Source organism: Oryctolagus cuniculus, chromosome 16 (genome assembly GCF_051225735.1).
Source record: "Oryctolagus cuniculus isolate XC-2025 breed Fujian yellow rabbit chromosome 16, ASM5122573v1, whole genome shotgun sequence".
Lineage (NCBI taxonomy): Eukaryota > Metazoa > Chordata > Mammalia > Lagomorpha > Leporidae > Oryctolagus > Oryctolagus cuniculus.
In genome coordinates this window covers 84,966,501-84,982,286 of record NC_142882.1, presented here as the reverse complement: position 1 = coordinate 84,982,286, position 15,786 = coordinate 84,966,501, and the positions used below count along the sequence as shown (strand labels likewise).

The window sequence follows — 15,786 nt, the reverse complement described above, 5'->3', positions numbered from 1 at the left end:
GTTAAGTTCGCAGCTCCCAGCTATTGTGGGCATTTGGGAAATGAACTAGCAGAAGGAAGATCTCTCTTCCTGTCTTCCTCTCTGTCTGGTTCTCAAATATATAATTTCAACTTGTGGAAAATACATAACCTGAAAAAACTAAACAATGATTTCAATTTTTCCAAACCCCACATAAACTTATCTTTTATTTTCCATGAACCTTTTCAAGTACCCTCCTATAAATATGTAATAAGAGCAAGACACAAAGGTTTGCCCAACTCCTCTTGTGAACTTTTGCAAGGAAAGTCTATTTACAGAGCACATAGAATAAGACTGTGTGTGTGTACCAGTTCTCCCTGTTCCATATCAAGCCCCTTTGAAGGCACTACTGTGTTGTACTCATGGTGGTCACTGGACCTCGACACCCAGCAGATACTCAGTATTGTCTGGTGGACACATCTATGAACACACCAAGTACTCTTGTAGTTTTTGATACATAAATTTCAGTGCTAACTGCTGACATGATTCCAGCCTTGGAAACCCCATGCCCTGTTAGGTCAGTCTTGCTAAGTGTATGACATAATGTAATCAACCAATCTCACATAAGATACTTAAACAAGCGTTCTCTTTTGTTTTTTGCTCTCTGTATCATAGCTCCATTCAACCCCAATAAAGGTGTGGACAGCATCGTCAAGTTCGACACTTTCGGAGACGGCATGGGGCGGTACAACGTGTTCAACTTCCAGCACATGGGTGGGAAGTATTCCTACCTGAAGGTCGGTCATTGGGCGGAAACCTTATCGCTAGATGTTGACTCCATCCACTGGTCTCGGAACTCACTCCCCGTTTCCCAGTGCAGTGACCCCTGCGCCCCCAATGAAATGAAGAACATGCAGCCAGGCGATGTCTGCTGCTGGATTTGCATCCCCTGCGAGCCCTATGAGTACCTGGCTGATGAGTTCACCTGTGTGGATTGTGGGCCTGGGCAGTGGCCCACTGCAGACCTATCCGGATGCTACAACCTTCCCGAGGACTACATCAAGTGGGAAGATGCCTGGGCCATTGGCCCGGTCACCATTGCCTGCCTGGGGTTTATGTGCACAAGCATAGTGGTGACAGTTTTTATCAAGCACAACAATACCCCCTTGGTGAAAGCGTCAGGCCGCGAACTGTGCTACATCTTGCTGTTTGGGGTCGGCCTGTCCTATTGCATGACGTTCTTCTTCATTGCCAAGCCGTCCCCCGTCATCTGTGCACTGCGCCGCCTGGGGCTGGGCACCTCCTTCGCTATCTGCTATTCAGCCCTGCTGACCAAGACAAACTGCATCGCCCGCATCTTCGATGGGGTCAAGAATGGCGCTCAGAGGCCCAAATTCATCAGCCCCGGTTCTCAGGTGTTCATCTGCCTCGGTCTGATACTGGTGCAAATTGTGGTAGTGTCTGTGTGGCTCATCCTGGAGACTCCAGGCACCAGGAGGCACACGCTTCCAGAAAAGCGCGAAACGGTCATCTTGAAATGCAACGTCAGAGACTCCAGCATGTTGATCTCTCTCACCTATGATGTGATCCTGGTGATCCTTTGCACTGTGTATGCCTTCAAAACGCGGAAGTGCCCAGAAAATTTCAACGAAGCCAAGTTTATAGGTTTTACCATGTACACCACGTGCATCATCTGGTTGGCTTTCCTCCCTATATTTTATGTGACATCAAGTGATTACAGAGTAAGTCTCCAGTCGGTTTCTTCTTTTTCTTGTTATTTTGTCTTGCTGCTGTTTCATTGTGTGGGATTTAAAATAGACTCCCTTTACTTCATTTCAGAAAGGAGTGCAGTACTTACAAATGCCATGATGAACTTCCATATTACAGGTGCAAATTAATTCAGTATACTTTCAAAACATGCAGGTGGTCTATGTGGCAGGCACAGGGAGTAAGATAAATGTCAATGGCATGGCCACTCAAGTAATTCATCATCTATGGGAAAGAAAATGTAATACACACACACACACACACACACACATTAATTCAATTTAAAAAGTTACTGACAGAAGAACAAGACAAGCCACTAACAACCTAATGAGAATACTTCAAATTAGACACAAGAGGATTTGGCTACACAGATTGATCTAGAAATTTAAATGCGTTTGCAGCATCAAGCAAGAATCAGTTTAAAGTTGTTAAAATTTCACTCATGCTTCATTACATCTCTAAAGCAAGTTAAAATACAATGTTAATTTTTCCATGCCTTTCTACAGATTTAGTTACATGCATTTATATGGCATATCAATAAGTAAATTTATACAGTTCTTGGGGTTGGCCTATCCTATTGCATGACATATAATAACACACACACACACACACACACACACATAGTCTGAACTAGTTAAATGTTTTACTGCACATATCCACATAAACTAATTGGTCCTAATTCATAGAGTCTTAGTAACATATAATTCAAAGTTCTGGACTTCATGTAATTATTATCTCTTCTAAAAGAAACTTCACAATTCCATCATAATTTCCCAAATTGTGGAAACTATACCATTTATTTCTGCATTTATAATTCTTTTAGTGTCTTATAATGAGTGAACATAAGAATTTTTATCTCTTCAAACAATTGTGCTTTATTTCTTAAGTTGTCCTCAATTAAGGTTTTCCAGAGTCATACCAGTTTCCTTATTTTACCATGATTTCATGAAATGAAGTAGGTCCATGGATTGAAATAATGCATAAACCTGAGTTTACAAAAAAATCCCCGCATTGCTAAAATGAAGAGAACAAAGCAAATAAGAAACTTCAGTCAGATAGGAGTATGGTCAAGAGATCTCCAGTATGACATGGCGACTATCGCTTTCCTGAAAAGAGCCGACAGTGGATTTTAAGTGTTCTCACCACATACAGAATGTAAGTATGTGAGGTCATGCACAAGGTTGGTAGCCTGATTTAGCCTTTCACAGATTTCTAAACATCATGTCGTACAAGATAAACATACATGATTTTTATCAATTAAGTCTTTTTTGAAAAGAAGATAAATCTATTTAAAGCATGGGCTCAAGAAACTGGCCAAATTCAGTGCATCTGGTCTATTTAAATATTTTCAACTAAGTGACTTTAACCCAAAGGGCTTCTCTAAGGGATGATCAATAAAAATGAAGAACCTGAGTTCAGTGATGGGGTTACGATCCAGGATTTTACAACCACTCAGAAAAAAAACTTGACAGTTTTTAAGAAGAGGTAACATCAGAAGCAGGACAGCAAGAGCAAAGGGCAGGGGATAAGAACCACTGGAAAGGGGAATCTTGGAGTTGGGCAAGTAGAATAGAGAAGCAGAGTAAGCGTGTGTTAACGCCCTTGCTTCTACCTTTTGCCTTCATGTAGACATCCCATCCATGCCCATAGATCTACAGGATTTTTTTCCTTAAGTTCTTAGGCAACTACTCTTAGTGGACAGGATTTGGAGTATTGGGTCTGCAGAATAGTTGCAAAGGTCATTATTTTACCCTGGACATGTGATTCGTACCTTTCAGTCTCAAGAGAGCTGTTGAAAAATAAATAGGAGGGATGGTGGGAAGGAAGGAGGAGGAAAGGGAAGGAGGGTTGGGGGAGAAAGAAAAAGAAATGCTGAAAAAAAGTAATTTTATCCTTTGCCTGATACGGCATAGGAGAACACGAGACTGAATGGAATTAGGTAAAGATACCAGAGACTTCGCCCCATGGCAGAACTCACAAGGCCCCTGAGACACAGGTCACAGGATTGAGTTTTCTAAGGTCCCTGCTAATTAAGGTATCCAGTCAACGCAAGATGATTCATGAGGCCACACCCCTGACACATAAAGCCAAATAAATGAAGATGGAAGTCTCCAACACAGTGGTTTGCAAATGTGCCGTGAATTGAGTGAGCAGCATTAAAACATATTGATCCCTGGGACCTAGCTCCAGAAATGCCGATGTCATTGCCCTGGTCTGTGGTCTGGACATCGGGACTTTTCAAAGCCCCGAAATGTGACTCTCATCTGCTGCAAGATGGAAAACCAGTGCCCTGGTGAACTGCATGCTCTTCTGTCCCACAGATATGCGTGGGTTGGCCTGCACTGTTTTGAAATACTTAATATGTGTCAAAGTTAGGAAATTGAGAAAGTTCACTCAGATGCACAAATCCCTGGCTTCTCTTAACGCAGTAATGCACCCGGGACCCAGATTCCTACAGGGCCTCTGTAGTGGTTCCCCTCATGGCAGAGCACTGCCACTCCTGTCCAGACTCCCACCAGTGGCTGAACCCTTACACCTGGCCCCCTGCCTTTTGAACGTGGGACCCTTGTTCAGAAATTCCAGAATGAGACTCAGGTTAAAGATGTAACTGAGGGGATCTGCAGCATTGGAAAAGTACCCAATAATGTAACAGTAGTTGCAGTGAAATTGGATATCAAAGTTTTAAGACTGAGTACATTTCCTAACTATTGTGAGTTGCAGGTTAATGTAAAGCACTAGCCCAGTCTTCACAAAATTCAAGTCCTAGCTGCAAGGCAGAGGATACCATGCACGGAAGAATTTAACATTGACCCAGAATCATGCATCCTTCGATTGGCGATACAGATTCTAAATGTCTGTGGACATCAGCAATCAGAGCTTGGTCTTTCCAGCAACACTCTTGACAAGTGGGATTTTACCCTGTACCCTGGTGGGCAAGTGCAGTGAAGGTAGTCACAGGACAAAGAGGAGGTTCCTGAGACAGACAGGAATGGTGACTTGGGTTTCTGTATCCAGTAGAGCACACCATTTGAGCTCTCCCCATCCTGCAGATCCCACCGTACTGGAACTGGTACATATGGTCTTAGCCACCCTTACAGGAGGGGAGTCATTGTCCTTTCTCCTTAAATCAGCGAATCATGGCAGCCTGTGGCGGAATCAGGCAGTGTGGAGGAAGAGGACAGCACTGTGCCATTTGCTTTTGGTTTTAAGCACTCAGTCTACTCGTGGCCCAGCTGAATGAGGGTCCAATGTTTATGTGTCCCCCAAAACCTACACTGGTTGACACCGTCATCATTACTGTCACTATCCATTTCAACTGTGATGACCCAGTGACTCAGAAGTCACAGCATACAGCCTTGTGGCTAGGACTCAGGGCTGGGGGACTTCAACTAACTCAGCCTTGATTCACACAGTAAGAGCTTTATTAAAACAAGGTCACCTTGATCCCAAGCACTCACTAACTCACATCAATAATATTGTGGGGATCTTGCCTGGTTTTAACTCTAAGGCTCAGGAAGTTTTCCAGAGCTGCTGCTGATTGCAAGAATTTATGGAGATTTCATTGCATTGCTTTCTCATCCTTTAAAATCACCATTGTCAGCACTGTAAAATCCCCATTTGTCAGAGGCCATATACTAGTCAGTGCCTCCCCTGTGGTCTTCCAGAGTCTGTGTGTCTCAGGGAGGTCCTACCTGGCTCCTTCCTAGTAGCCAGGTTCCCACTGCAGAAGACTCTGAGAACATGGGGTGTCATCGAGGAGTGGATCTGAGTGTGCTGGAGAGACTCCACAAGCAGATGAGGTCTACAAGGGCCCTGCTGCCACGATTCTTCCTTCACAGCACCCTGGGCCCTTCGGCCTCAACCTTCTGAGGGCACTGGGCAAGTGCAAAGGAATCCCTTGCTCTCTAGCTTTTCTGAAGACACTGCGTCTCATACTCAGCACAGGTGCAGGTGTTGGCAGCTTGTGAGTAAAAGGGAAAGGAACCTTCTGCCCACCCAAGACAAGATTTAGCAACCGTTGTTAGAATTGGGGGTACCCGAACCCAGCTGGGGGTGGGAAAAGAATCCAGTGTTACACACACACACACACACACACACACACACACACCCAGGAGAGAGCTAAAACAATCATGGCATGCAAGAGAACAGTATCTCTTTTTGAACCTAATTCCCATTGCTGAATCTTTAGCCCCTCCCCAAATCCTCCTTATTAGTGGGCAATAAAGCAGATCACTGTGTTTTCCTGGATTACCATGCAACTTGGTCGGCCAGTGTGTTTCCTGTTGATTCCCATGGCCCTCATTCCTCCTTGTGGAAGAAGCCAAGTCTCTATTGGTGCTCCATCCCCTTTGCCAAAACTGTCAGCTCTGCAGTGTCTGAGATTTTACTCTACCTTTGAGGTGCCACATTAGCTTGACACAATTTTATTGATGCTGACAAAAGTCCTGCATGGCTCCCAGCAGCAGCAGTAGGCAGTGTCAGCGTTTGTGCTGGTTCCTGCAGTCACTTCTCAGAGGGCCGTGTGAAGTACGCCAGGTGGCCCTGCACACCAGTGGGTTGCATTACAGCAGAGGAGCTCTGAGATAACCCTCTCCCCTGGAGGCAGGCACTATCTACCTCCTTCAGAGAGTCAGAACACAGAACTGTAGATAAACACAGACTTTCAACAGTGTGACTCACGGAAGGAACTGGACAGCTGAAACTGGAGGCTTTGTACAAATTAAGGGAGGTGGTTTCAAACTTATGACAGGTATATTTAATAAATATCGTGCAAAACTGTGATCAAAATACATTTGTTCTGCTGCCATGACCCCTTTAGTATTCAGTGAGGGTAACCATCCCCCAGCCCTGGACAGAAGTCTGAAGGGGCCCACTCAAGCACTGAATAGTCACCCTCCGTGTGGCCCATCCCTGGCTGGAAACAGAGGCATGAAAGAAAATGCTCAGGACTTCTGTGGGCCTGTGAACTTGTGCGCTCTTAGGTAACCTCGGCCCCATAATCATTTTCAGCTGGAACTTGTCTCTGTTAAGACCCTTAGACATCCAGCTCTACATCTTGATGAAAATCCTTCTTGACATGGCATGCCATTTCCTCCTGGGGCTGACAGCCTGCCGTGGTGACTTCTCCTTGCTCCCGGTGGACCCTTTGCTGTAGCCTTCTCAGCTCTGGTCCCCAAGTCCACAAGTGGTAGAAGACACGTCCTCAGGATGCCTGGAAGATGATTCCCAGGAGACCGGTGCCAGTGCTTTCTCCTGCATGTCCCCGAGTCAGTTGTCACCTGGGGCTCCATGCTCAGTCCCAGAGCACCCCACTACACCAGGCTCATCCATACAGGCCCGAGGTCACACCCGAGGGCTCTGGACAGCACATTGCTCTCTGCCTCCCATGCAGAAATCCTGGGCTTTGAGAACCCCTTGCAGTAGAGGACAATTTCAACCCAGTGGTAAGTCCCTACAGTGCCACTTGAACTGCTAGCATTTTCTCACCTGTGGATTTCCAAGGCTGGAATCAGGTCCCAGAGCAGCGCCTCAAACTGTGTGTGACTGGCCACACTGAAGCTCCCTTCCTGGGCCTCGGCTGAGGGAGCAGAAGTTACAGTTCCGCTTTTCCCCCAAGTGCCTCTGCCAGAGTGTGTGAGGAGTTTCAAGAGTTACAGAAACACTTTCAGAAAAGATTCCCTTGAAAATTTACACCTTTGGGGGCCAGCCCTGTGGCGTAGTGGGTAAAGCCGCCGCCTACAGTGCTGGCATCCCATATGGACACTGGTTCAAGTCCTGGCTGCTCCACTTCCCATCCAGCTCTCTGCTATGGCCTGGAAAAGCAGTAGAAGATGGCCCAGGTGCTCCCTCTCCCCTCTCCCCTCTCCCTCTCCTCTTTCCCCCACCCTCTCCCCTCTCCTCCCTCTACCCCTCCCTTCTCCCCCTCTCCCTCTCCCCTCTCTCTCTCCCCTCCCTCCCCCTCCCCCTCCCCTTTCCCCTCTCCCCCTCCTCTCCTCCCCTCCCCCTCCTCTCTCCTCCCCTTTCCCCTCTCCCCCTCCTCTCCTCCCCGCCCCCTCCTCTCCTCCCCTTTCCCCATCCCCTCTCCCCTCTCTGCCCCCTACTTCTCCCCCCTTCCCTCTCCCCTCTCCCCCTCCCCTTTATCTCTCCCCTCTCGCCCCTCCCCTTTCCCCTCTCCCCCTCCTCTCCTCCCCTCCCCCTCCTCTCTCCTCCCCTTTCCCCTCTCCCCCGCCTCTCCTCCCCTCCCCCTCCTCTCTCCTCCCCTTTCCCCTCTCCCCCGCCTCTCCTCCCCTTTCCCCATCCCCCTCGCCTCTCTGCCCCCTACCTCTCCCCCCTTCCCTCTCCCCTCTCCCCCTCCCCTTTATCTCTCCCCTCTCCCCCCTTCCCTCTCCCCTCTCCCCCTCCCCTTTATCTCTCCCCTCTCCCCCCTCCTCTCCTCCCCTTTCCCCATCCCCCTCCCCTCTCCGCCCCCTACCTCTCCCCCTTCCCTCTCCCCCTCCCCTTTCCCCTCTCCCCTCCCCATCTCCCCCCTCCTCCCCCTCCCCCTCCCCCTCCCCTCTCCCTCTCTCCTCCCTCTCCCACCTCCCCTTCCCCCTCCCCTCTCCCCTCTCCTCCACCTACCACTCCCCCTTCCCCCTCCCCTCTCCCTCTCCTCCCTCCCCTTTACCTCTCCCCTCTTCCTCTCTCCTCCCTCTCCCACCTCCCCTTCCCCCTCCCCTCTCCCCTCTCCTCCCCCTTCCCTCTCCCCTCTCCCTCTCCCCCCTCCCCTTTACCTCTCCCCTCTCCCTCTTTCCTCCCTCTCCCACTTCCCCTCTCCCCTCCCTCCTCCCCTCTCCTCTCCCTCTCTCCATCCCTCCTCCCCTCCCCTCCCCTTTCCCCTCCCCCCTCCCCTCCCCTTTCCCCTCCCCCTCCCCTTCTCCTCCCCTCCCTCTCCCTCCTCCCCTCTCCTCTCCCTCTCTCCCTCCCCCCTCCCCTCCCCTCCCCTTTCCCTCTCCCCCCTCCCCTTTACCTCTCCCCTCTCCCCTCTCCCTCTTTCCTCCCTCTCCCACTTCCCCTCTCCCCTCCCTCCTCCCCTCTCCTCTCCCTCTCTCCCTCCCTCCTCCCCTTCCCCTCTCCCCTCCCTCCTCCCCTCTCCTCTCCACACCCGAGGGCTCTGGACAGCACATTGCTCTCTGCCTCCCATGCAGAAATCCTGGGCTTTGAGAACCCCTTGCAGTAAAGGACAATTTCAACCCAGTGGTAAGTCCCTACAGTGCCACTTGAACTGCTAGCATTTTCTCACCTGTGGATTTCCAAGGCTGGAATCAGGTCCCGGAGCAGCGCCTCCCCTTCCCCTCCCCCTCCCCCCTCCCCTTTCCCCTCCCCCTCCCCCTCTCCCCTCTCCTCCCTCCTCCCCCCTCCCCTCTCCTCCCCCTCTCCCCTCTCCCTCCCCTCCCCCTCTATCCCTCCCCCTCCCCTCCCCTTTCCCCTCTCCCTCCATCTCCCCCTCCCCTTCCCCTCCCCTTTCCCCTCTCCCTCCATCTCCCCCTCCCCTTCCCCTCCCCTTTCCCCTCTTCCTCTCCTTCTCCTTCACTCTCAGTGTAGCTGACTTTCAAATGGAATCTGATGTCTTTCTTACTGGCTTCACTGAAGCAGCAAGAGTACCAGGTCAGATTTCACATACGTGTGAAAAGCCAGTCACACGACTGAGCAGGGCTGTGACATCTTGGAGTTAGCTGACAGGCTCTTTTCTGAGAAGCTGAGAAAAGAACAGGAGCCTGCAAGTGCGGGCTCCAAGTTGGAAGGCACTGGAGTGGTTCAGGAGGACAAGAAGCTGAAAAGGATGAGGGTGGGAGGGGTTCTCAGCATTTAGAATCTAAACAACGAGGCCACAAGTGTAGCCTGAATTATTTTTTAATCAAAACCAGAGTGAAGCCTCCTCAATTCATGTGGCTTCTCTAGTCAACTGTTCGGTCTTCAGCTTTCCTTGATGAGAGAGGAAGTTCAGAGACCTGTGGTATTTAGTGACTGCATGTGCTTGTCTCTGAGTGTTGACTGTCAATGTTCCCTAAATTGGTAGAAGAAATCATTAATTTCTGCTTTTCTGCACTGAAGGTGATAAAATATGTAGTCTGGTGTGAAATGTTCCAGTAACTCTATGGAACTGAAGCCAGGACAAGTGATAAAGCCAGCAAAGAGGGAGAGTGAGAGCAGAATGAGCAGAGATGACAAACCTTAGTTCCAGGGTAGACTTTCAGGGGGAGGAGGAAGGAACAGAGTGAAACTGTGCTGTCAAGGATGGGCATGGGGAAGCCCAGCAAGCACAAGGAGTGAACAGAGAGGGCAGGTGCATCAGCATTCCAGAGGGAGACACCTGAAGTGAAAGCAAAGGTACACAGGAGGAAGGATTAGTGTCCGAAGTAGTGAGGAGGGAAACCCGTAGCTGCTCGGCAGCACTCTGAGCAGGAAAGGGGGGCGGGAACCTGGAAAAAGCCTAGATTCTCTTGTGATATAGCGAGCCCCAAAGAAGTCGAGTTCATTTACTGAAGCCATGAGCAATCTGGCCACTTCGTCGTTGAATATTTATATTTTACTCCTTCAGATTCCAACTTCAGTGGTTCTGCCTAAATATCTTTGTACAAACATAAAGACAACAAACAAAATAAGAAAACTCATGCAAAGTCTTGGCAAGCATTCAGGAGCACCCCACACACATGGTGTTTGCTGGCAAACCCTGAGCAGTGTTTCAGGAATACCCCAAACACGGATGATCCAATGCGATTGTCATACTGATCTGGCTGTCACAAGAGCAGGACTACAGGCAAACCTGGAATTTTCACCATGGGCTTGAGCTCTCCTTGGGTGACCACCTGGTGGAATTTACAGTCCAGCACTTACAAGGTGATCTTTTCTCACAGGTGCAGACGACAACCATGTGCATCTCCGTCAGCCTGAGTGGCTTCGTGGTCTTGGGCTGTTTGTTTGCACCCAAGGTGCACATTATCCTGTTCCAGCCCCAGAAGAATGTGGTCACACACAGACTGCATCTCAACAGGTTCAGTGTCAGTGGAACTGGGACCACATATTCTCAGTGTAAGTATGGAACACAGCATCGACTCCACACATGGCATTGGCATTAGGGACCAGGTTGGTAGGAAACAGCCAGTGTGTGTCTGTTCCCACAAACAATCTCAAGTCACTCGTCACAAGTAACCAACTCAACCCTTGTGCCTGAGGTCCTGGGTGCTGGGGAGACCATGGAGAACAGAAGAGTCAGTGTCTGTTTGAGCCTTCTGCACATATCTAACAGGGAAGGAAGACATTAAACCCATAGCTGCAACTAGGGATTTTGACCGTGTTGTGGAGTCAGAAAACTTAGTCTCCACTCTAGTTCTGCACCAGGTCAACAAGTAACCACGAACAAGTAACTATTGCTTCTTGCCTCAGTTCATTCAGTGGACCAGAGGTTTTCACAATATTGGCATGCCACAAGGGATGTTTAAAAAGTTCATAGAAATGCAAATTATGAAAAGAAACTGCATGAGTTTCAAAAATTTTTTGCATCACAATGGACATCTTTTACTTCCATTTTCCATGAACTATTGAAGATTACTTGAATAACAGGTTCTATGCAACACAAATGCTGAAGGTGCCTCATGAGAAATTAAAACTGGGAGGTAATCAACTAAGATGGAAAAATACTATAATATAAATACCCCCTTGGGAGTCTGCTGAGAAGGCAGTGTAGACCAATGGATTTCAGGATAAGTCGCCAGTCTGAAATCTTCTCTCCTGCTGGCCTGGGAATGTCTGAAACACTACCCTTACAGAACCATTGACTTAATGCCTTACAGTTCTTTAAAGCACAAATGTACCTTAAGGGGACAACCTTTTAAGCCACTTTTAGCTAATTTGTAGTAGAGAGCAGGAGAAATTCGCTGACTGTGGGGAAGGAGGAAGAAGCGGGTAGAGCCATGGGGCAGTGGCAAGGCCTGGAAGTGACAGAGACAAATGACTACTTCACAATTTTGCCTGGAGTCGATTAGAAAGATACTTCAAAATAGCTCAGCATCACAGGGAGAGCAATCACATTAGTGCCCCAATTTCTCCAACAAAGTACAGATTTACCAGGGCAACCTGTGCCCAGCAAACAGAGGGAGGATTGACAGGCTGAGAGCACAGGTTCCATGACGCACTGCACATACCACCCTTGGTTGTTACCATCCTTCCAGCTACATCCTCAGGGTATGGTATGACCCATGAACTGGCTTTCCTTGGCTCTTAGAGAAACATGCGTATTTCCTGAGTAAACAGAGATCTTCTTTAGCAACCCAACAGTCACAGCTAGCTAGTCTAAATAAGCAAGGGCTGACAGCAATAAAAGCAGTAAAAATAACAGCTGAAAGGAGCTGCCATCTATTAAGTGATTTCTATATGTTGGGTGTTGTGCTTAGTACTCTGCATGGCAGTGTGTGTGCACACTGTATCCTATTTAACAAGCACAAAGGAACTCTCCCAGGGTCACACATTTTGCAAGCGGAAGAGTCCCCATTTGGTCAGTCTCTCTGGTTTCCACTCTTGTGCACCCAACCCCGCAGTGTCGTGCTGCTGCTCACAGAAAGCAAGCTGGGAAAGTTCCCACAGTGCCAGGCACTTGGTGGGCTCTACAAAAAGGATGAGGGAAACTCATGCCAGTGTGTGTGGAAGACAGTTAGCTCTGGGCAAACGTTCTCCTGTCGACAGCTGGGAGAGAGCCGCTGGCCATTATTGGAACGACTTAACGGTCCCTACGTCTCCAACAGATGTTCAAAATCTCATGCATCCCAACCTGAGCAATTTAGAAATGGCAGCATTTTCCATCGCATCCACCGAGTGAGTTTTAGTAAGTGCCTGAGACAATAACAAGAGTACTTGGTCCAGTGAAGTCTCTCCTCAGAACTAGCCTTTTAGACAAAGACAATGGGCCGTGACTGCTGAAGCCATTGCTCAGCCTGCCATTCTGAGAGTGACTCAGTGCTTCAAGGAGATGCCAACCTAACCCAACATTTTTGGTCAATAAGTTGTCTTTCATTTAAAAAGTCTAAATTCAGATCCCACTGTTTCGTTAATATTCCCCTAATTAATTCAGATACTGACAAACTGACGAATACGTATGATATCTCTAGGCATTTCAAAGTACATAAGTAACAAACACATTCACCTATTGTTTGTAATACTATTTTATTCAAGTAGCTTTACCTTTGTGGATGTGTTTTATTCTCATGAGAATCAGACATCACAAGTTTTATTTTGTAGGAGAGAAAATTGAAAATTGACATTACTTCTCAAAAATATACAATGATGCACAAGTCAACAGTGGGCCCTGGATTTCCTATCTTGCTATTGGATCCTTTCCATTTTAATAAGTCAGACCTAATGTCACTAAATTCATTCATTCAATTCTTGAGTATCTGCTATACACCAAACATTCCCAAGCACTGCGCACCCAGGAACGCACAGGACAGAGTCCCCTGCCCCATGAAGCTCCACGTCCAGGATGATGCTTCTCATACTCCAGAAGAGGAGAGGAGCCTTTGCTTCTGCCAAGGGGCACTAGGATGTTTATAGCATCACTCACAGGCCATGCAAAACTATCAACTTAAAAATTGGCCTGCTGTAGATGTGTTGAATTTCGAGTCCCGTCTGCAGATGCCTTAGCAGCGCCAGACCATGTGACTTTGTGGGCCTTACACAACCCTTGGACTGGGCATTACCCCCCGCCCTGCAGGAGTTGGTGACGCATTAGTGAGCTCTGAGTTTGTTACGTTTCACCAGTGTTTTTAAAAAGCAAATGGAGTAGAAAATCTTCATAGCACACTACATAAAATGAAGGTGAGTCATAAAGACTCTCGTACATGTGTGCACCAAGCCCAGGTAAAATGTGTTTATTGCCTTTGAAAGCCACCAGTCTCAATGTGGATATGTTACTGACTCCCTGTGGTGGGAGCTTCAGCAACCCATTTAACATCTCAGTGTCTGTTTCCTCCATTACATACACAGCTCAGTTTATACCCATCACTCCCTGAGATATTAGGAACTATGTTGTTTTCTAACTCAAGAAAAAAAAAACCCTAAGCTGCTCTGAGTTTAGGTGAACATGTATTTTACTCCAGTTATACATAAAATGCTATTCTGTAGGTGTCATGCTGGCACTTTATTACAGTGGGTGACAAGTTTTTATGAGTACTACTGATGTGTGATCAGAAAGGTAGAGAGACAAAGGCAGACAGAGTGACCTCTTTACCATCTGCCGGTTTATCCTCCAAATGCCTGCTACAGCCAGAGCTGTGCAGGGACCAAAGCCAGGAGCCAAGAATGGAATCTGGGTTTCCTGTATGAATGACAGGAACCCAATTACCTGAGCCATCACTGCTGCTTCCCAGGGTCTGCTGGAGTCAGCAGCCAAACATGCCGATGTGGGACATGCAGACCTTTTGTTAGCAGTGCTGCCGCAGGTTTTCAGACTCACTCACTCTAGACATCAGATAATAACAACCCCATGTATAGATGAGGGTAAGCTCGTGACAACAGGATTACCGCCCTCCCCTCCACATTTAGTTATCTACGCACACACAACAAGCCTCCCTTAATGTAGTGGTTTACAACAACTCTTCTATCACCTCTCCCAGAATCTTGGGTCAGGAATTCAGGCAGGGCTGGGCTGGCTGTTCATCTGCTTCAGGAGGTCTTGACGGGGTCCTTCTGTGGTTGAGCTGACTGGGAGGTTCCACGATGGTTCCACTCCTAGCCTTGGCACCTTGGTAGGAAGCCTCTCCATGTGGGCTCCCAGAGAACATGATCCATAAGAGGCCAAGTAGACTCTGGCCTGGCTAGGGAGCTGGCATATGTAACTGGTACCATTTTTCTTCATTAAAGTTATGACAGAGCCGGCCCAGATTCAAGGGCAGGGACATGCATCAAGCTGTCAAAAAATCTGTCTATTTTTATTATGCCACACTCTCCAAATCCTGAATTAATCCATTTCTGCACTCTCATCAGGGATTAAAGCTACTTGACACACTTAATCCCATGTGATACCAAGAAGTCACCCAGAGAGGAAGGAACAACCCAGTAATCCCCGGTTAATTCTCTGGCCAGAGGAGAGAAATCTCACATCACTCTGGAGCCACGAAGAGCCTCCTGACAGCAGCTAAGATGGTTAATAGCACAAGGGGCCTTGGTATCGGGTTTTCAAACAACTGCCCCAAAGGGATGGAGAAGCACAAACAAACTCAGAAGCAGGCTTAGAAGAAAGAACATGGTTTAGGATATCTTGGAAAACTGTTTGAGAAATGTTTTATGTGTTGTTATGTGCAAAAGAGAACAAGTTGTATCTGATTAATGATACAGTGGGAATCAGAATAATGAAAATAAATAAAACCTTAACCCTTCTCCATTAAGTTTATCCATAGATAAATAGTTCCCAAATATTTGTGTACCAAAAAAAAAAAAAAAAAAAAAAAGGCCTCTTTGAAATGGAGAGTCTCTGGCCCCACCCGGGATGTTCCGATTCTTGTGGTCTCGGGCAAAGGCCAGAAATCTGGTTTTAACAGATGCCCCAGCTGGGCCAGTGGAAGTGCTCCAAGGGAAATATTTTGAGAACTTCAGCACAAAACATCCTGGTGTGCTGCATCTGCTGATATCAGTGCAGTGCAGGGAGGACCATGGCAGAGGAACCAGGCACTGGTTTCACTCGAGGAGTGATGCCCTGAATACCTATCGTTATAAGGGGTGGGAGGTGTCCAAGAGTTCAGGGAAAATCAGCATTACCTTCTGATTCCATTTTTCCATGAACTTTCTGCGGCCTCCTTGTTCTTTCCGATCTGTTTCTGCACCCCTTCAAGGAAAAGTTCAGCGCAGAAGCAGCAGGCCACTTGGAAAGCATACGCTAAAAGTAAGCACGCTCCTTCCCACAGCAGGATAACCCAGAGACCTTGCAGTCCTGGACTCTTGCTTCTAATGCTGCTCCCACACCCACACACATAAGCAAACATCCTTTGTATATGGATGAAAAGGAGCAGAGGTCAAAGGTCTTCCCAGGGCCGC

General features: G+C 47.9%; 1 protein-coding gene across 2 annotated transcripts in view; it reads left to right on the top strand.

Moving 5' to 3' along the window:
* Positions 1–15,786, top strand: part of GRM3 (glutamate metabotropic receptor 3) — a 213,184-nt gene that overhangs the window by 190,303 nt on the left and 7,095 nt on the right. For both annotated transcript variants that reach the window (XM_017344334.4, XM_051853014.3), the window contains exons 4-5: positions 634–1,700; positions 10,620–10,794. In XM_017344334.4, the coding sequence (XP_017199823.1) occupies positions 634–1,700; positions 10,620–10,794 (1,242 nt within the window). The remainder of the gene's footprint in view (positions 1–633; positions 1,701–10,619; positions 10,795–15,786) is intronic.